General features: G+C 37.5%; 2 protein-coding genes across 2 annotated transcripts; one reads left to right on the forward strand and one right to left on the reverse strand.

Annotated features, from left to right (window-relative positions):
* Positions 1 to 668: 668 nt before the first annotated feature.
* On the reverse strand, positions 669 to 9295 carry LOC138880802 (uncharacterized). The gene is made up of 2 exons (XM_070160979.1): positions 9139 to 9295; positions 669 to 1078 (listed from the first exon to the last, which is right to left on the reverse strand). The coding sequence occupies exons 1-2, from the start codon at positions 9293 to 9295 to the stop codon at positions 669 to 671; spliced, it is 567 nt and encodes a 188-aa protein (XP_070017080.1).
* An 8415-nt stretch (positions 9296 to 17710) lies between these two features.
* On the forward strand, positions 17711 to 23011 carry LOC104220380 (probable galactinol--sucrose galactosyltransferase 6). The gene is made up of 5 exons (XM_009771242.2): positions 17711 to 18036; positions 18826 to 20165; positions 20813 to 21022; positions 21308 to 21442; positions 21962 to 23011. Exons 1-5 carry the CDS (start codon positions 17845 to 17847, stop codon positions 22650 to 22652), a joined length of 2568 nt encoding a protein of 855 aa, XP_009769544.2. The 5' UTR covers positions 17711 to 17844; the 3' UTR covers positions 22653 to 23011.
* The last annotated feature ends 72 nt before the right edge of the window (positions 23012 to 23083 follow it).

Genomic DNA, 23083 nt, shown 5'->3' on the forward strand with positions numbered 1-23083 from the left:
CAGACCTTCTTGTCGGCATAGCTGTTATCTAGACTGCATCGAGGGAAGCCGCTCCTAAATCAATTTAACATTGTCCATTGTATCTTGAACCAAGTCAGTACCATATAGCCTAGCCTCACCCGGCTCAAACCAACCCACCAGAGATCTACACTGCCTCCCATACAAAGCCTCATATGGAGCCATCTGAATGCTCGACTGGTAACTGTTGTTGTAGGAAAACTCCGCGAGCGGTATAAACTGATCCCATGAACCCCTAAAATCAATGACACAAGTGCCTAGCATGTCCTCCAATATCTGAATAGTTCGCTCGGACTATCCGTCCATCTGAGGCTGAAATATCGTACTCAACTCAATTTGGGTACCCAACTCTCGCTGCACTTCTCTCCAAAACTGCAAAGTATACTGCGTGCCCCGATCTGAAATGATGGACACTGGCACACCGTGAGGGCGAACAATCTCTAGGATGTAAATCTCAACCAACCGCTCTGAAGAATAAGTAGTACCCACTAAATGAAGTGCGCAGACTTGGTCAGCCGATCCACAATCACCCAAATAGCATCGAACTTCTTCGAAGTCCTTGGGAACCCAACTACAAAATCCATGGTGATCCGCTCCCATTTCCACTCTAGAATCTCTATCCTCTGAAACAATCCACCTAGTCCATGATGCTAATACTTTACCTGCTGATAGTTAAGGCACCGAGATTCAAACCCCACTATATCCTTCTTCGTCCTCCTCCACCAATAGTGCTGCCTCAAGTCCTGATACATCTTCGTGGCACCCGGATGAATGGAATACCGCGAACTATGGGCCTCATCGAGAATTAACTCCCGTAGCCCATCTATATTAGACAGACATATCCGGCCTTGCATCCTTAACACCCTATTATCTCCAATAGTCATATATCTGACATCACCATGTTGAACCTTGTCCTTGAGGACAAGCAAATGAGGATCATCATACGGGCGCTCTCTGATGCGGTCAAATAAGGAAGACCGAGGAACCACACAAGCTAGAACCCGACTGGGCTCTAATACATCTAATCTGACAAACTGGTTGGTCAAGGCCTGAACATCAACTGCAAGAAGTTTCTCACAAACAGGAATTAATGCAAGGCAACCATACTCACCGCCTTCCTACTCAAGGCATCGGCCACCACATTGGCCTTCCCCGGATGATACAGAATGGTGATATCATAGTTCTTTAGCAGCTCCAACCATCTCCACTGCCTCAAATTTAGATCCTTGTGTTTGAACAAGTGCTGGAGGCTCCGATGATCTGTAAATACCTCACAAGACACACCATAGAGATAGTGCCTTCAAATCTTCAATGCATGAACAATGTCAGCCAACTCCAAGTCATGAACAGGGTAGTTCTTCTCATGAGGCTTCAACTGGCGCGAAGCATAAGCGATCACTCCACTCTCTTGCATCAAGATAAACCCAATACCAATCCAAGACTCACAATACACTATATAAGAGTCTAAAGCTGAAGGCAAAACTAGAACTAGAGCTGTGGTCAAGGCAATCTTGAGCTTCTGAAAGCTCTCCTCACACTACTCCGACCACCTGAAAGGAGCACCCTTTTTGGTCAATTTGGCCAAGGGCAGTACAATAGATGAGAAACCTTATACGAAGAGACGATAATAACCTCCTAACCCAAGGAAGCTCCAAATCTCCGTAGCTGAGAACGGTCTGGTCCAACTCTGAACCACTTCTACCTTCTTCGGATCCACCTAAATCCCTTCATTGGACACCGTGTGCCCAATAACGCCACTAAATTGAGCCAAAACTCATACTTGGAGAACTTGGCATTAAGCTTCTCCTCCCTCAACCGCTGCAACACAATCCTTAAATGTTGGGCATGCTCCTCCTGGCTACGAGAGTACACCAGGATATCATCAATGAATACTATGACAAACGAGTCGATATAAGGATAAAATACACCGTTCATCAGATGCATAGACACTACTGGGGCGTTGGCCATCCCCAAAAGACATCACAAGGAACTCATAATGACCATAACGGGTCTTGAATGCTGTCTTTAGAATATCCAAGTCCTGAATCTTCAACTGGTGATACCCAGACCTGAAATGAATCTTAGAGAACACCTTTGCTCCCTAAAGTTGGTCAAATAGATCATCAATGCACGACAAAGGATATTTATTCTTGATGGTAGCTTTAGTCAACTGCCTATAATCGATGCACATCCGCATGGTACCATCCTTCTTCTTCACAAACAGAACCGGTGCACCCCAAGACGACACACTAGGCCTAATAAACCCCTTATCAAGAAGTTCTTGAAGCTGCTCTTTCAACTCCTTCAACTCAGACAGTGCCCTTGATTCACCGAGAAACCCGGTGATCTCGAAGTTTTTCGAAGCCTGGTCAGAGTACGACTAGTTAGGGGGATGCGATGTGTCTTGAAACTCGAGAACAACAGGGAAAGACCCGGCCCATGGCGAGTTTTTTTAGAAACTTTATATAAAAATATACATATCTATAGGTGTAATAATAATTTAAATAGCTACTTCTATAGTTTGATCGGTTTACAATTCAAACTAAATTTGATCGGTTTAAAATTCAAAACCAAAACCAAAACCAAACCAAACCTAAAAAGTATCGAATTTCTTAATTAGTTTGGTTCGGTTTTCAATTTGATTTAGTTTTTCGGGTCCTTATGAACCGAGTCCGAAACCAAAATGTGGCTCTTTTGGACTCAAAGTACACAAATAAGTGGTAAAAAAGTTATATTTTTATATATAGCACCACATTACTTGGCGCTATACATTAACAGTAACAGCACCGTTAATGTATAGCGCCAGGTATTGTGGCGCTATACTGTAAAATCTGACACGCCCAGGTATAGAGCCACAATACCTGGCGCTATACATACATCATTAATGTATAGCGCCAGGTATTGTGGCGCTATACATACATTTTTTAAACCCCTTCCGTCTTCTTCGTCGATTCATCCTCCATTATTTTAACCTTCCCCTCTTGGTCCCCCACCCCATACCCGCTTCTGTCCTCATTTTTAAAAAAGAATAAAATTGGGCCCCCCGACACATAAAACTTGAAGAACGTAGGTCCCACATTCGAGTAGAGCTTCGTGTTATTGTTGATTCACACTTCCGGAGTCAAAAATTCAATTATTTTGCTTTCCGAAAATTTTAAATCGAGGTATTTCGATTTATTTTAAGTTGAAACATTTATAATAATGCATATTATTTGATTTGTATGTGTTCTATTTCGGTTTGTATTTTTTTCCGAAACTAGCATGTTAAATTTATCCAGATTTAATATTAGTGTTTTCTAAAAAAATATAAATTTATAAAATAAATTTGTCTGTTAATATCCTGATTTATATATATATGTGTTTTCATGCCGTTTTGTGTTTTATTTCCAATTAAATTTATTTGTTGTTTATGGTTAGTTTAGATTATTTTTTAGCGTAATAAAATCTAGACCTTTTTAGCGTAGTAAAATGTAGACCCTTTTAGCGTAGTAAAATTTAGAGCCTTATAGCGTAGTAATGTGTAGTATTTTAGCTTAGAAATCCTTTTGTTTAAGTATCTTATATTGGTTGTTGAAAATGCAAACTTTGTACAATTAAGTTAATAATTGTATAAAAACCCATATATATATATAAAACACACACACACACACACACACACACACACACACACATATATATATATATATATATATATATAATTTATACAATTAAGTTATTAAAAAATATGAATTTAAATTATAATAAAAATACATAATTATTAATGATAGTTTAGTGTCACTGGTCCTCAAAATATCGAGCCCTGAACCCATATATATATATATATATATATATATATATATATATATATATATATATATATAATTTGTACAATTAAGTTATTAAAAAATATGAATTTAAATTATAATAAAAACACATAATTATTAATGATAGTTTGGTGTCACTGGTCCTCAAAATATCGAGCCCTGAACCCATATATATATAATTTGTACAATTAAGTTATTAAAAAATATAAATTTAAATTATAATAAAAACACATAATTATTAATGATAGTTTGGTGTCACTGGTCCTCAAAATATCGAGCCCTGAACTCATATATATATATATATATATATAATTTGTACAATTAAGTTATTAAAAAATATAAATTTAAATTATAATAAAAACACATAATTATTAGTGATAGTTTGGTGTCACTGGTCCTCAAAATATCGAGCCCTGAACCCATATATATATATATATATATATATATATATATATATATATATATATATATATAATTTGTACAATTAAGTTATTAAAAATATGAATTTAAATTATAATAAAAACACATAATTATTAATGATAGTTTGATGTCACTAGTCCTCAAAAAATCGAGCCCTGAACCCATATATATATATATATAATTTGTACAATTAAGTTATTAAAAAATATGAATTTAAATTATAATAAAAACATATAATTATTAATGATAGTTTGGTGTCACTGGTCCTCAAAATATCGAGCCCTGAACCCATATATATATATATATATAATTTGTACAATTAAGTTATTAAAAAATATAAATTTACAGTTGACGACATGGACGCGACTATACATCCCGGCCCTCGGACGTTGGATCTATTAGCCCTACAGCCCCAGCATAGATCCGAGTATATATGGGACGGACAGTTGCTTACGCAGACTTTCCGGGCTAGGAGAGTGGATCTATTGTGGGAGTTTTTGAGTCCTCCCCGCGTTCTACATCCCCGCGTGGTCCATTACCTGGAGGAGATGGGATTATATAGGATTATTAGGATTGGCCGAATACAGCTCGACTATGCTTTGATCACGGCCTTGATTGAGTGGTGGCGACCGGAGACGCACACTTTCCATTTGCCCATCGGCGAGGCCACCATCACACTCCGGGACGCTGAGATTTTATATGGCCTGTCCGCTGATGGCTTGCCAGTTTTACTGCCTGCGACCATGAGATATTATTCGCGGCAGGCATATTGGGATATGCTGCACATACTCACGGGTTTCATGCCGGAGGACGAGGCGGTAACGTCTGGGTCCAGTCGTATACAGCTGGTCCCCATTAGAGACCACCTGGTGCAGATCCACCATACTATCACCGACGAGTCAGCGGAGGTGGATGTACAGCGATATACGAGGTTGTTGTTGCTCCTTCTATTTGGGGAGGTCTTTTTCCCGAACACTTTGGGGAACCTAGTGAGCCTCCGTTTTCTGCATCATATTGCCTAGTTCGAGGATACAGCCATCTACAGCTGGGGTGGTGCTGTCATCTCTTATATGTACAGGTAGGTGTGCCGGGCTTGCATCGGCACACAGAGAGACGTTGGTGGCTTTCTGCCGCTTCTACAGGTGACAACATATTCAAATAATATGTCCATTAGTTACAATTCTACCTAGTTATAGTTAATCTTATACTTTACGTCAACTTTGTATGTTAGGTTTGGGTTTGGGAGCGATTTCTGCAGTTTCAGCCACCTCTACCACATCTATCGGCTAATGTAGAAATTCCGCAACTCCCTCTAGCCTGTAGGTGGGTTATGCATCGTACTCTTGCACGAGAGTATGATGCCCATCATAATCTCCCCCTCTGCAGGGATGTGTTGGATCTGCTGGAGGACACACAGGTGAATATCTAACTAAACTTACTTGTTATAGATTAACTTAGTGTTGTGCATACTAACGATTTGTGTTCTTATTTGATAGTTCATCTGGACGTCGTACAGTGATGAGGTGATAGGTACCCTGATAGCGTATTGCATGTTCGGCCGACATATTTGGAGGGTTTCTGTCCCGCTCATATGCCTCGATATTGTCGAGCATCATGCCTCCGAGCGAGTATTACGTCAGTTTGGCCTGTCGCAACCTATACCGACTCTGCCTACATGGCATGCTTTACATTATAAGAGGGATGATCGGTCCAGGGCGGACGACACATTTATGGCATGGCTTAACGAGCAGTTGGGTACTTGGGACAGGCGAAGGGACTTGACCCCACCTCCGCAGCACTTTCCTATTCAACGTTATATGGCATGGTACCGTACTGTTTCCCGACTTTTTATCGGGAACCCAGTTCATCAGGAACACGGTCGGTACGTCCTATACGCCGGGAGACACGAGGCCCTGGTATGTTTTCTGTTATTATTAGTTATATACCTGTAATTTAGTGCCAAATATGTAGTTTATATTTTTTACTTTGTGCAGGCGATTGGATTGCATACCGTCTATCATATGGGGCAGCAGATGCAGAGTTATGTCCACAATCCTGTGGCCATGCAGGAGTATAGTCGTCGATTCATGGATGTGGTTGCCCAGATACTGCAGCAAGCCCGATCGGATCAGCGTTTGGCACACGAGGCTGATTATATGGACCCAGTGCAGTACCATCGAGGTCGTGGTATCCCACGAGCTAGTGGTGGCCGACAAGCTGGTGGTGCCGGACGACGTGGTCGTGGGCAAAGAGGAGGTGGTCCCCAGCAAGGGGGCGTTGAGGCTCCTGCTGATGATGTTGCTGCTGATATGGCAGGTGGCATGCATGAGACGGACATGCCGTCTTACAGCCTTGGAATTTATCGCACTCCAGTGCCATCGCAGGTGACCCATCGGGTCAATTATTGATCACGGGCTCGGATATTCAAGGAGTGGATTGGGGTAGATACTTCCCAGGCTCGTCTACCACTATTGAGGATCGACCGACCCGAGATTTTTATAGTGGGCGCCAACTGAGTTATGGCTCCACATCACATGCGTAGGTATGAGTTTATTAGCATTGAATTTGAATTTGTTTTAACTGTAACTTATTTATTTTCTTTAACTTTATTAATTTCCTTTTTAAGGCTTCATGCGATGCAGCGACAGATGACTACATTCAGGATCTAGAGACGATGATGGTAAGACAATATAAATTGTTGTGAATTGTTATGTAGTTTTCTATACTAAGTTTCATATTATTATGTAGCCTTCTACTGGAGCTGACAGCACCACCGATACATGTCATCCTACGCCGCATCCGGCTATAAGGAGACGACTTGATGATGATGATCCTGATAGCGTACTCGGGCGGGAGGGGATGCGCCTCAGGCCAGCAGCTGCATTGAGACACACCGGATGCAGGACACAGTGACATTGTGTAAATAATATTTTTGTATACATTAACAACAAAATTTAATCTAATATGCGCATTAATTTTTTTTAGTTCTCCATTCGTTTGATAATTTTATAAAATAAAATTTAGTACAACACAAGCACTTAAACTTAACTTCCACTTCAGGCCAACACAATCACAAACACAAACATTGCAGGCCAACATAATAAAAATACATGAAATATGAAAAATACACTAAACACATACATGCCAATGTTTAGCCCCGGTTGCTATTTATTCTCCGCCCCAACCACTTAAATCGTTATTCCAGTTATTCTTTTTCTTCTTCTACCTCTTTTAGTTTCGCCTTCACCTCCGCAAGTTCCAGTTTATATTTTTTTTACGATCCTTTTGTGCTTCACAATTCCATTGTGTTTTCCATTTTTCTTCTCCCACCTCCTTCAGGTTCGCCCTCAAGTCTGCAATAATTCTATTGCTTTCTTTTTCATGTTCCCGTTGTCTTAAACACATATTATGAAGAAACTGCAGTTGTTCTCTGTAACATTCCTGATAACCATGGTTCATCAACCCATTCTTGAAAATCACAAATAGGTTCGCCGGGAACCTTGTAAAACTGGTTCATACAGTGCCAGTAGCGGCGTCCAACTTCACCACCGTCCCAACAATTTTGCATCAAGCATGTTTTTCCACAGTTGCACTTTGGTGGACGAAGAGGTTGAGCCATTTGTGTAATATTTGCTTTTAGTAAAAAAAACCTTACTTTTAATAAAATATTTGCTTTTAGTAAATTTTGAGCACACAAAATAACTACAATGAGCCCGCTATTTATAGGCGAGACAACACACACATAACGTACTATATAATGGCGCTATACTTTGCGTGTTAAATATCATGATGTTGACAAGACAACTTTATGTCAACTGGTCAGCTTTTTCAGTTCGACAAGACAACGCACACATAACGTACTATCTAATGGCGCTATATTTTGCGTGTTAAATATCATGATGTTGACAAGACAACTTTATGTTAGATGGTCAGCTTTTTCAGTTCGACAAGACAACACACACATAACGTACTATCTAATGGCGTTATAATTTGCGTGTTAAATATCATGATGTTGACAAGACAACTTTATGTCAGCTGGTCAGCTTTTTCAGTTCGACAAGACAACACACACATAACGTACTATCTAATGGCGCTATACTTTGCGTGTTAAATATCATGATGTTGACAAGACAACTTTATGTCAGCTGGTCAGCTTTTTCAGTTCGACAAGACAACACACACATAATAAATATACAGATAATTTTATTAAATTATTATTTAAATAGGTAAAATGGGAAAGTACAAATAATAGTTAACAAGCATAATTTTATTTCATAAATCTTGCAACATAGATATAACAACTAATTATTACAACATCAACTCATGGGTAGTTAGGTACACTAGAAGAACACCCACCACGAGCTTGATTAGTTTTGCCACCCAAACCAGCTGAAGGACATTTACGACGGTCGTGTCCTGTTTGCGAGCATATACCACATTTGCGCGCATAAACGATGTCACTAATATCCATTTGGTTCCGTATACGCGTCTCTCTTCTGCACCTGTCTTTTATGCAAATAGGACTTGTTACACACCATTTTAAATGGTTCCGGGGGCCAATAATGCTCAGCACCCACTGGCTGCAACTGACCACTATATGTGTTTAAGTACTTGGAAACACTATATTGTTGATCAACATAGTTGGTCTCCGCATAACTAACACGTTGAAAACACTTGATGGCATGTGAGCAAGGCATGTGGTAGATGGACCATTTCCCACAGGAGCATAACCTTGCTGATTCATTTAGGGTATGTACATTATTACCCCGATTATTATGGATAGCGGTGTGAACTTCAAAAACACCTCTTTCGTTATCATACTGCAGAAATGAATGCCAATGTGCTCGCCGTCTATATTTCTCAAATCTCTGCATCGGCACTGGCATAAATTCAACACCCCTCTCCATCAATTCCGTTGCAGCTGCAGACTGTTCAACAAACCTCTCCGCCATCTGCTTGACAACATACGCACCATGGCTGTAACGGACAATCCTCTTGCCAATTTTAATAACCCATTGAAGGACTCTGACACGTTTATAGTAAGAATTCCCCATCGTCTGCCACCATCCGCATATAACGTCCAATTTTCAGGGTCATATTGCATTAACCAACGATAGGCTGCCTCGTCTTCTTGCCTGATAGAATCCATATGCCTCCGGAATTTATGCTGTTGGTGGTCTGTTGCTGCCATCCACATCAAATCATATAGATCCTTGTTGGGATGTGCCTTCTAGAAATTGGCCTTAAAGTGCCTCACACAGTAACGATTGTATGCATAAGGTTCTTGCCATGCATGCAAGTTCTCCACATAACTTAATATACAATCGTGCCAATCAGATATTAGACAAATACCTGAACGCTGTTTGACAACGTGCTCTTTCAGGTGGTTCAAAAATAGCGTCCACATCTCCGTGCTTTCATTGGCACAAACAGCAAAAGCTAGAGGAAATATCTGTCCATTAGCATCTACTGCCACAACTATCAATAGTTTGATATCGTACTTTCCATAGACATGAGTTCTGTCTATGGATATTACGGGCCGGCAATGTGAAAAACCATCAATTGTTGGCATAAAGGCCCAAAACACGTAATTGAATATGTATTCTGGTGTTCCCGAACTCTGCTCAAGCTTCCATTCAACAACTGTCCCGGGGTTAAAGTGCTGCAGTGCGGCCATGTACTTTGGCAGAGATGCAAATGACTTATCCCAATTACCGTACACAATTTCAAACGCTCGTTTGCGCCCGAGAAATGCCTTTCTTTTCGTAATGGTATGGCCATATTCCTGGTGGACTGATGTACATGGGATAAGTCATTCGCATGTGTCCATTTCGCATGTGGGTAAATATGTGTTTGACGCTTCGAGGTGCGGAATAAGTACAAGAGAAATCAAGTCAGTATCCAAGTTGAAGTGATTCCCGTTGAATGTGTCCATTTCGCATGTGTGGGTGGGAACGTATTTACCCACTTTCCACATACCTGTCTTCTTCTTGGTCGCACGCAACATCCAATTACATGGCCAAAACCACCTGCGGCAAACAACCTTGTATACCATCGGACTTGACTCCCATACCTGCATCTCACGACACTCTTTTACGTTGTTCATTTTACAAGGCCTGCTTAAGCGCGCTTTATCGGGAAAAAGCATCCCCTTTGCAAGCACCGTTGGTCTAGACTCATCCCACATTGCTGTTCGGATTTCATCAAAATCCCTTGTGAGAGCTTCCACATCCGGCACGGTTGGCAAGTTATCAATGTAAGGAATCTCCCTTGAATGAAACGACACTTCGGACTCGTACACTCTTCGTCTAGGGGGTATCTCTTCAAATCAGGTCCTTCCTCCTCATCCTGCTCATCACCATCCTCACGAAAAAAGGTGTCTCGTCTCTGGATTCATCGGATTATCGTAATCACTGTTCTGTTCCTCACTCTGTGCATCTGCCAGATCCCGATGTAATACGTCGTTTTCGGTCAATTGAGTGATTACGGGTGGTTTAACTTGCTCGTTTTCACTGCACAACCAACAAAAAATATAAGCTACTGAATTAATAAATACTTTCCATATGGCTATATCACTTCACTTACAAGTCGTAATGTGATGAAATTCCATGATGGACGTTTTCAATTAGGTGATGACTACCGGATGGGCCACTTGTAAAATTCATATCCGGCCGGTACCCCCTATTAAATATATGAGCGTTAATACAAATTCAATACGCCAAAAATATACATAATTAACACAAATGAAAATTGAAGTTTACCACTCGTCTTGTGAATTATGGAAAGCAGGGTATACATTATTTTCTCGCTGCACATTCGCCGGCGGTGATAAGTTTAAATCAAGGAAAACTCTTTCATCCGGAACCTGTCCGGAAAAAACTGCTCCAGAATAACCACCCGATGACCAGGGGTTATCTCTACTATGCACAACCTCGTTTTTTGGAACGACTTCAACCTTCACGTACATCTCCAACATTGTGATTACAAGAAATTCCCGGTATTCGTCCGGAGTCCTCAGAAAATCACTCAAAGTTTCATCATCGTCGATGTTAAACTCCGAGTAAAAAGCAACTCCTTGCGGAGTGACAGAATACGGATATCTTCCAGTTACTTTAAGTATCACTGAACGTTTCCTCACACTCATTTTTTGCATAACAACGATATCAATTTATCGTACTCTATTGTAAGTGGGAATTTAACATGACACTGAGCAGGTAAACTGTAGCCCACAGAGTTATTCTTCATCACAACCTCACCCCTCACCCCCCCAATATAATGAAACTCTTATTCTACGCTCTTTAGACATAATGAAAAAATGTTGGAGAATTTAACAACAATAAACGTTTCAACAAGAGTTAAAATCTTTTTTGAATGAATTTCTATACAATCCTAACCTCTTTATATAGGAAATGGCTAGCCGAGAATTTTTTTATATATATATATAACGCCCAAAAAGTTGACACTATATGCCTTTGAAATATTCAAGTCAGGAATTGTTGGTGGGGCCAGGAAAAATGAGTATAGCGTCACAATACCTGAAGCTATATATAAAATCTATGTATAGCGCCAGGTATTGTGGCGTTATACCTGGGCGTGTCAGATTTTACAGTATAGCGCCACAATACCTGGCGCTATACATTAACGGTGCCGTTACAGTTAATGTATAGCGCCAGATATTGTGGCGCTATATATAAAAATATAATTTTTTTCCCACCTATTTATGTATTTTGAGTCCAAAAGAACCACAATTGGGTTTCGGCTCCTATTTGGATCAAGATTATCGTTGTTTAAAAGAAAGAAAATAAGAAACAAAAATCTATTTTTTGGGGGGTCAAATTCAATTATTGCATACTCGACATGCGAAAAAGCCGGAAATTTGTGTCAGCTTGCCGTTATAAGTGTGGGGAAGATACTATAGAGATCTGCGCTTTAGATATTTCTGTAATCAGACTTTGGAATTTAACCGCACACGTGCACCACTAGCTACGGTACACTATTGGTTGTTTGTAAAGTTTTATAGAGAAAAATAACAACTGTCCCCTAAAAAGTGGCTCTTATTCTTAACCAAATATAAAAAAGAACTTTTAAAATGAACCGGAGATAATATGATTGAACAGAAAAAAAATCATAAATCGACACTAGAAAGTGAAAGCAGCTCGAAAATTAAAATTACTAGGAGTATGATAGGATAAAAGTCCTTGTACATTTAATCATAAGTTTTAAGTCCCAGACTTAAGAATGAGCCAAAAATAGTAATTCAAATTAGAAAATCAAAGCAAGTCGAAAATTTAAATCACATAATAGTTTGATAGATGATAAAAGTCTTTTCACATTTAAGTAATTAAAACTTCTCCGAATATTTAACGGCAAAGGGCCAAATATATCATTGTACTATGAGAAAATGTTTAAATATATCATTCGTTATACTTTGGCACAAATATACCCTTGCTGTAATACTATTGGTTTAAATATACTCTTGTTTTATTAAGTTTGTCCAAAGTGGACATCTAATCCTACGTGACACTGATATTTGATGAGGTGGATGTCATATGACATGTCATTTCAGTGCCCCTAATCCATATATAAAAGACTAAAATTTGAAATACAATATTTTTCATAGTAGCAGTAATGGTGACAATAGTGGTGGGGGAAAAAGAAAATTTTAGTGGTGGAAAAAAATAGAAGGGAGGGGTAAAATAGGTTAGGGATGCTGAGGTGGCAAGCCACATGGCATTCACCTCATCAAAAGCCAGTACCACGTAGGATTGGATGTCCACTTTGAACAAACTTAAAGGAAAGAGGTATATTTGAACTAATTGTATAACGACAAAAATATATTTGAACTCAAAATATAATAAATGATACATTTAAACCTTTTTTTGATAGTAGAAGGGTGGCCCTCCTCCTAATATTTAATAGTACTTACGTAGTAAAAAGGGAAAAACTACCAATATAGACAAGTAGTTTATTGAGATAATATTTTGCTTGTAAAAATGATTTCTACTTATAAAAAAGGGGAAAGGAAAAGGGATATGATTTTTGTAAATCATTAATATTTTAATACATTTCATCAAGTGGCTGGTTTTCTTGTTATTTTCTAGTTTAGAAATCGGCCAACTCTGTCAAAGAATTTGTTATGACACATTATACGTTAGCAGATTTCTTGGAATTGTATAACGCACAGTTGGACCCATTACAGATTTCACCACTCGGGTTCTTTTTTTATTTCTTTTGTCCTAGCCAATGAATAGATAGTTTTCCTCTTTTTTGTGTTTTCAGTAGTAACAAAAAGAAAATACTCATTCCTTTGCTTGGTACGTTTTGACTTTTCATGCCCCTTAAAAAATAATAAATAAAATACATAATTTATCATGATGTTCAAATTAATATCAAAAGAGCATCTTACAGTTAGTGTGGCAATGAATCCTCTCAAAAGAAAAAGAGATAAGCTGTCTCTCGTATAAAGTTCGTAAGCAGATAATGATGCCATATACTAAGTCGTAAGTTAACTTATCGCAAAATACGAAAGTTATTTTATGTGTTTTCAAATCTTCTTTTTTGGTCGTATCACCGAAAATATTTTTGATAATGAATATCTCACTATTTAATATTCTCCAAACTTCAGAAACTATTTTAAATAGATTATCGAAGAAAAGTATAAGAGAAGAAACTACATTTTCCTCTTTTAATGGAAAAGATTTTTCAAGGAAAAATATTTTTGATATTTAATTGTCAGATAAATGACTTGTTTTTCCTTCATACCAAACACATCGAAAGTGCTACGATAATATTCAAGTCAAATACAAATTTAAATTATGAAATTAAACTCGGTTCACTAACTTTACTTGGCTTTTATCAAAAGTTCACTCTAAAGTTTAGATCATTACAAAAAAAATAATCTTTATAAAAGAAAGTAAGGGTATACATAGGTCGGGTTGCTTCAGATTTTTCAATTAACCAAACTTATTATGTCAGGTTTTTAAATTTATAAACCAAATCAAACCAACAAAAGCCGAGTTCTTCAATCTCAATTTCTCGCAGTTTCTCGGTTTTCTCGATTATTCAGATTTTTTCCGGTAAAGTCTTCATAGCACAAAATATATAACTTGTGCTCTAAATATTTCTTTAGTCCTAATATGATACAACTATATAAGGTGCTTCGCAAGAAAATAACACAAAGATGTGAGATGAGTCATGTCATTATACTAAAATATTTAATAATAAAGATAATTAATCGCATAAAACAAAGGGAGAATTATACATAAATACAACTCATATACATATATTGCAGCCGAGTAGCCTATATATAACTTTACAAAGCTATAGCCCAAAAAATAGGCCAAGATTCAATTTCAACTTCAAATAGGTTCTCAAAGTCCGTATTGGGGTTTTTATTAAAAAAATCAAGCTTAGCCCAATTTCCAAATCAATAATTGTGTCTCGCCCATTAGTTTGACAAATCAAATCTATTTCGGCGGTAAAAATTAGATTTTTAGGTGATTCGCCGTTGTTGAACAAGGTTAAATAAGTGAATTTAAATTTTGAATATGATTTTGTTAAATTTTGGAGTAGGAGTTGTTAAGACTTGTTAGAATTAGTCTTCAAAAGTTATCTATAAAATTTAAAGTCATTTAATGGAGATTTGGATTGGTTTTGAACAAGAATTGCAACTGAAAATTATAAAAGTTCGTCGAAGGTACATTTTGTAAATAGGTGTATAATAGTGTATAAGAGGTGTTTATACTTTTTAACAATATATACATATAATATCGGATTGATTTAGTTTAATTTGATATTTTTAATTAAAATTAAACCAAATCAATTATGATCAGATTTTTTTTTCAATACTATACCAATCAAACCGAACCATTAAGCCAGCGGCGAATTTACGTATGCAATTGGGGGTGGTACGCTAGTGGTACCACCTGGTCTCTCGGATAAAATTTTGTATATATACTAGTATTTTTCTCAAAATATCTTAAATAACCAACGAGTGGCACCCCAAGTCACAAAATGACTGAAGGTGCCATGGTTGAAGTGCGGAAGTCCCATACGCAAAACCTAGGATCGAGACTCTCTCGATGTCTTAGTTGTTCACCTGTAATTAGGGGTGTTCATAAAAATCCAAAAACCCGAACCAAACCGATACCTTTTGGTTTGGTTTGGTTTTGGTTTTGAAATTTAAAAAACGATCTAATTTGGTTTGGTTTTAATTTTAATTTTAAAAAAATCGAACCAAACCGAATATAAGAGTAACTATTTTAAATTTATTATTACACATATATGTATACTTTTATACAAAGTTTCATAAATTTTATAGTAAATGTTAATCATTTGCACTTTTAGTACAATTCTTTACCTTTACATTCTAGTTTGATTGGTAGTTTTCTTTTGTTAAGTATAAGAATCTATTTCATGTTAAAAATAATATATTTTTTAATTGAGTCCTTAAATTATTCATCACTATTTGATTCAATTATCATCAATATATCTTGGTAAATAATAGATTTCTCAAAGGGCAATTGATTTGATAGTGTTACATTGAAAATATAGTCGCCGAAATATGTATTTGGTAGTGTATGTCTTATATTTAAGAAAAACCCAACAAATAACCGAAAAACCAACATAAACCGAATCGAGAAAAAACCTACCTAATTGGTTTGGTTTGGTTCTAATATTTGAAAAACCGACTTACTTGACTTGGTTTCTTTTTAGGGAAAAACCGATCTAAACCGAACCATGAACACCCCTACCTGTAATGTCAAAGACATAATATAATATTAATTAGTTTGCATGTAGATTGAAGGGGTGTATCACACATTCGTTTATGCAAAAAAATCTTTTAAAATTGGATTGAATAAATTCAAAATAGATATCCGTAACTATTAAATCTTGGATCCGCCTCTGTATTAAATTTTTTTTTTTGTATTTATTTATGCGAATTACGAATTTAATGCATTTTTCGATTTTTGTTGTACACTACTAATAGAAGGTGTTTGGTTAGGAGTGTTTCAATATGATTGACTAGTACAAATATTAATTCACACTTATTAATGTGGCCAACGAGTGATGTCATAATCATGACAGACGATTTTTTCTTTCCCTTATCCTTTTGAAACTTGATGGAAAAGTGGAAAGAAAATAAGTACGCAAATTGCACCAGATAACTTTCTTAACACAACAATTACTATCTGAGTTAGGCATCAGCTCCACCTCAGCTCTTTGACTCCCATAATTGAGCATATTAAAAACAATTAAAATCCCATTCGAATATTCCACGTGTTCATTTAATGATTGTCTTTGTGGCTCCATTCTGTGTAATCACTTCCTTAGACGCAAGATATTTTCCTCCACAATCTAATCTCAAATATTTTCTATGTGATTCACGAGTTCGAGACGCGGAATCATGGACGAGACTCTTAAAGCAACGTAAAAGTAAGAGGCAGCTTAAACATATGTATAACCTATAAATCTTTTATTTCTAAAAAATGGTCCCCACACATTTGGCGGCCCAAGGCACCTGCCTTATTATCTATAACATTAAAGTGCTCCTGATTAAAATTGTTTCCATGCGATTAGCCACTAATACCTGCATTAAACGTAGGCTGCCTGCATCACACTCCGTTGGAGTGTAACCCTTCTCGAAACTCTGCATAAACACAAGATACTTTAACAACCGTTTTTTCCTTCTATATGATTAGATCTTCTCTAAAAAAGAACCGACGTATCGTAAATACCAACAAATTAATTTTGAACTAACTAGGACAATTTGAACAATTTGTTTGAATATAATCTTTACATATTTAGGAAAACCATTAAAAATCCCTTAAATTACAAAATTATACTACTTTTAAAAATATTTCCTCACCCATCCAATCTCAAAAAAGTTTATGAATTTCTTGAAACTGTCTTCATTCGTCAATAATTTAAATAACTCAATTCTTAGCCGTCACGAAAATTCTCTTTTCGTTTTCTTCACATAATCACCTTGTTAATTTACTATTAATAAATTTCTATATAATTGACCTCCAAAAATTAACTTTTACTTTTCTTTTCGAAAGTATCAGCCATTTGATGACCTCGGACTTTGCCGTATCTATGTGCATCAATTTCTGTGGCGAAATCAGAAATTTCGTTCAAAATTGAAAAAGTGAATTTTTTTTTCCGACAACAAGTTATTTTACTTATATACACAAATTTTTTTGTAAAATCCTTTGTACGCCACTTTTGTCCTATCAAATCAAGTGTACGGAATTTCTCTTTACACAAATAGTATTATTTACTTTTTGTAGTTAGTATATTAGAGTATGCATTGATAACACACATATATCGTATTTAAATTATAATTATATCTTATATCCATCTAATTATTTTTAGTTTAAGCGGTTGAATTGAGTATGTAGGTTAATTATTCTTATCATAAACCGAAGAGTCGTCCTAAATTTGTCATTTTCTCTTCAAACAAGTAGGCACAAGTTGCCGGCTCAGAAAACGGCGGTCCAAACGTGGAGGTCTGATCCACCGTAACATTTAACGATCGCCGTTTTCCTCGAAGCAATATTTTTGATGTAGGCTTGGTTTTGGCAGACCAAAATCACCAATCATGTTTCAACTCAGTTCTATTTCTGTCCATCGTCTCAACCCCTTCATTATTACTACTATAAATAGCCAAATCCAAAAGCTAATTCCCACGCCCTTCTCTTCCCCAATAACCCATTTTCCCAACTCATTAACCAAATCCATTATTCCTTTTCGATCCTCTGTTTCGTCACTTCCTTCAATTCTTGCTCACAAAGTAAGTCTATTCTGCCTTTTCGCATTTGCTTTTTCCTCATTTGTACTTTTTGTTTAATCAGTTTTTGGTCATTATAAATTTGTATTAACGAACCATAGAGTTGTTTTTTTAATTAAATAATAATAGGTTGATCACGGGGTCATAATCTGATAACAGAGAAAACCAATCTAGCTGATGTTTACCTTAAAAGATAGCAGTAAATCTTTTAAAATAAACACTAGTTATGATTAATTGGTCTGTTTTCTATTCTCACCTTAATTTATGACGCTGAACATGCCCGGCGCATTAAGTTTTACTGGTTTAAACAGCTCGAATCCATGACCTCCTCGTCACATGGGTTACGCCAAGGCTCACTTTCAATTTATGACCCTGAACATAAATTACTCAAATTGGGTATATTATAAGTTATGGAATTACTAATTACTGTTTATTATACGAGATTGTTAAATATTTTTTTGTACTGTCAGTGCATAAAACTTAAATTCCATAGTTAAATAGCTCTCTGCCTACTCGTTGTTATTAATTGAAGAATTAACCCAAATAGTTGCGAACCCAATCTCTTAAACTGAAAATAGCCGACGAACATATAATATATGCATAACTGATGTATACTATATGTATAACTATGTATAATCTATGTATACCGGCTAGAAAAAGTAAATAGTAAATATGGCCGGCTATTTGTGTAACAATCCCTTCTTATTTTAACTCCATTAGTGGGAAAAGATTCTTATTATAGCATGGTGATAAAAGATTATAATTTGGTTTTGATTTTTTTTTCCTTTTTAGGGAAGTGAAGTTGAGTTTGAGAAGGAGGTCGAGGAGGAGGAATCCGCTATGACGATTACTCCAGCGATTAGAATTTCCAATAGGAAGCTGGTGATAAAAGACAGAACAATATTAACGAATGTACCAGACAATGTAATTACCACTTCTGGTGCAGCATCAGGTCCAGTGGAAGGTGTATTTATAGGTGCGGAATTCGATCAAGAAAACAGCCGCCATGTCGTGCCGTTAGGAAAATTACAGGATGTTAAATTCTTATCTTGTTTCAGGTTCAAATTATGGTGGATGGCTCAAAAAATGGGTGACAAAGGAAGTGAGATTCCACTGGAAACCCAATTTTTACTTGTCGAAACCAAAGATGGGTCCCACCTCGGATCCGATAACAACAACAACAATGACAATAATATTGTTTATGCGGTTTTCCTTCCATTAATTGAAGGTTCATTTCGAGCTGTTCTTCAAGGGAATCCTGAAGACGAGCTCGAATTGTGCCTCGAGAGCGGGGATAAGGATACTGTCGGCTCGGCATTTAATCAAGCAGTTTATGTGCATGCTGGCTGTGATCCGTTTATTGTTATTACAGAGGCGATAAGGGCAGTGAAATTACACCTCAAGACTTTCCGGCAACGGCATGAGAAGAAACTCCCCGGAATTGTTGATTACTTCGGGTGGTGTACGTGGGATGCTTTTTACCAAGAAGTTACTCAAGAAGGCGTTGAAGCCGGCCTTGAAAGTCTCACTGCCGGCGGAGTACCGCCAAAGTTCGTCATCATCGATGACGGTTGGCAATCCGTCGGCGCAGACATGGAAGTTGAAAAGCCGTTAATGAGACTTACTGGATTAAAAGAAAATGAGAAGTTTCAGAAGAACAAAGATCCAACCGTGGGGATTAAAAACATTGTGAATATAGCTAAAGAAAAATACGGATTGAATTACGTGTACGTGTGGCACGCGATAACAGGTTATTGGGGCGGGGTCCGACCCGGAGTGAAGGGGATGGAGGAATACGGGTCGGTTATGAAGTATCCGGAGATTACGAAAGGGGTGATGGAAAACGAACCGGGTTGGAAAACGGATGCGATTGCGGTTCAGGGTTTAGGTTTGGTTAACCCGAAAAGTGCTTATAAGTTTTATAATGAAATGCATAGTTATTTGGCATCAGCTGGGGTAGATGGATTGAAGGTGGATGTTCAGTGTATATTGGAGACCCTAGGGGGTGGCTTAGGGGGTCGGGTTGAACTCACAAAACAGTATCATCAAGCTCTTGATGCTTCTGTTTCTAAGAACTTCCCCGATAATGGTTGCATTGCTTGCATGAGTCACAGCACTGATGCACTTTACTGGTATGTTCACTTTCTATTTTGGTTAAATATTTTTGATCTTTTTATACTGATTCATGGTTAAGAAGTTAGGATCTAGTTTACCATTTATAAGTGTTTTCTATTTACTTATTTTGTTTATGTTTAAAAAAAGAAGAATCATTTTTATGATGAACTTTAAATCTTAAAAGCTGAAATTTAGTTCTAAGTTATTCATGTGATGTTAGCATGATCTGTATTTCTCATGTTATCCACTAATTTTTTGGTCAGTTTCTTGAAAATGTTGAGATATTTATTGATTTTGGGAAGTAAAGGCAATTTATAATGGGTAAAGATCTGATTTTTGAGACTATCCTGTGGTGGTGTCTTGATTATCTTTAACGAAGAAATAGAATATTTCTAATATTTAAGTAAATTATATTACGATCTAAACAGTTTCTTGTTTGTTAAAGTTTTTCTTTTCGTAAGAATGATCATTCAATATGATACATGACCGATGTGTCTCTTCTTGATTTCTCAATGTCAATCATATATGTGACTAATGTGGTAGTTGAGCTAGAACTTATGGCATATAGTATGAAGCTATTGCAGTTGCAGATTCTATAACTTATTTTAATGTTGAAATTCTGAACTATACTGATATATTGTGTTTGGATCATTGAATGAAACAGCTCAAAGCAGACAGCTGTTGTAAGAGCATCAGATGACTTCTATCCAAGAGATCCAATCTCACACACCATTCACATTGCTTGTGTGGCATACAACAGTGTGTTCCTTGGAGAAATTATGGTGCCTGATTGGGACATGTTCCACTCCCTTCATCCAGCTGCCGAGTATCACGGCTCGGCCAGGGCGTTGAGTGGTGGACCTGTCTATGTTAGGTAAGAAATTATATCTCACAAGCATCCTTTTTTTTTTTAATAACCGTGGTGTCCGGGCCAGCTTGCCCGCACCTCGACTAATTCCACGGAATAACTACCACCTCCCACCAGCAACAGGTACCAGGTAACACTATCCACCAAGGCTTGGATAGATGGGAATAAATCATCTAGTGTTTTTGCCTCCGCTGGGATTTGACGAGTATCTGTGAATCCTTTTTTTTGTAACGATGAATCAAATGATGATTTGCGACAAGTTTCTAATTTTGTTGTGTTCTGAATTGACAGTGATGCACCTGGCAAGCACAACTTTGATGTCCTAAGGAAGCTTGTTCTCCGAGATGGTTCAATTCTTCGAGCTCGTTTGCCTGGTCGACCTACAAAGGATTCCCTTTTCTCCGATCCTTCTCGGGATGGTGTTAGGTAAGCATTTCATTTTCAAAATCAATGCTATTTACAGTAAGTTTGCTTTAGGTGGTCCTTAATTTTGAATTTTTCAAGCGATAAACTTTATTTGATCAGAGTGAAAAGGAACGGTAAAGTTGTGTCCGTGTGACCTATAGGTCACAGTTCTAGCCATGGAAGTAGCCATTAATGCTTGTATTAGGGTAGACTTTCTACATCACACCCCTTGGGGTGTGACCCTTCCCCCAACCCTGTGTGAATGCGGAATTCTTTGTGCACCGGGCTGCTATTTCAGTGAAAACGAAACTAGTAGAATCCATTGCTTCAGACTCGAACCAAATATGCATATGCAAAAAAGAAAAAGGGTGTAATGGTAGTGTACTTTAACCACAAAAAGGTGCAATTAGACTCTTCTCTACTTGTCTTTTGAAGTTTTAACTATGATGTTTATTTGGCTGGAAATGAGCAATGAACTGTTTTCTTAATTTGATTGCCATGGCGTGAATAGCATCTAACTAATCTAATAATGTGTTTCAGCCTCTTGAAGATATGGAACATGAACAAATACACTGGTGTGCTTGGAGTATACAACTGCCAAGGTGCAGCATGGAACACAGTTGAAAGGAAGAACACATTCCACCAAACTAATTCCGAGGCGATAACAGGCTATGTTAGGGGCCGCGATGTCCATTTCATATCTGAAGCTTCCGTAGACCCCAACTGGATTGGAGACTGTGCTCTTTACTCCAATGTGCGCGCTGAGCTTGTTGTTCTCCCTCACAATGCAGCGATTCCTATTTCTTTGAAGGTCCTCGAGCACGAGACGTACACTGTTACACCTATTCAGGTCTTGGCACCTGGCTTCAGCTTTGCACCATTGGGGCTCATTGACATGTACAATGCTGGTGGGGCAATCGAGGGACTAAAATACGAGGTAAAGGCAGGCGCAGAATTGTCTGAACTAGAGACTGGATACCAAGGCGAAGGAAATCTTGTTGCTGAAGATAGAATCGAGAACTTGAGCACAGAAGCAGTTGCAGTAGTGTCGATGGAAGTAAAGGGGTGTCATCGATTTGGTGCTTACTCGTCTGTCAAGCCAAGGAAGTGCACTGTTGGTAGAAATATGGTTGACTTTGCCTACGACTCAGATTCTGGTTTGTTAACTCTGAATCTTGATGGTATGCCTCCAGTTGATCAGAAAGTGCATCTCATTGAAGTTGAAGTATAGATATTTAAAAGGCATTATTTCGGGGACATAGATGTTTCTGGGATTAAAGTAAGGAAAACCTACTACAGTATTTCTTTGGCTCTTCACATCCCTCCTTTCGGTTCGCGAATCGCGAGTTAGACTACACTGGTTGGGACTAGTTAGATTTGTATTAACTTCCCAGCCAAGATTATGATCCCTGTGCTCTGTCACCTCAACTGATTTGTATCACCATTGAATACTTAGCTTCATTTGCCTTTTCATTGAAAGAAGGCATGGCAAAAGCTGGTGAGTTGAAGGATAAATCTATGTAGTTCTACTTTCGATGGACTGTTCATGTCCTAGAATATTGTATTTGATAGTGTGTTCATTCTTTCCAACATTTTTGCCAATTTGAAGCAGAAATAAAGATATTAAACGTAGATAATTGATGGTGATGTTTTCATCAAAAA

This window comes from Nicotiana sylvestris, chromosome 11, assembly GCF_000393655.2.
Source record: "Nicotiana sylvestris chromosome 11, ASM39365v2, whole genome shotgun sequence".
In the NCBI taxonomy this organism is placed as follows: Eukaryota; Viridiplantae; Streptophyta; class Magnoliopsida; order Solanales; family Solanaceae; genus Nicotiana; species Nicotiana sylvestris.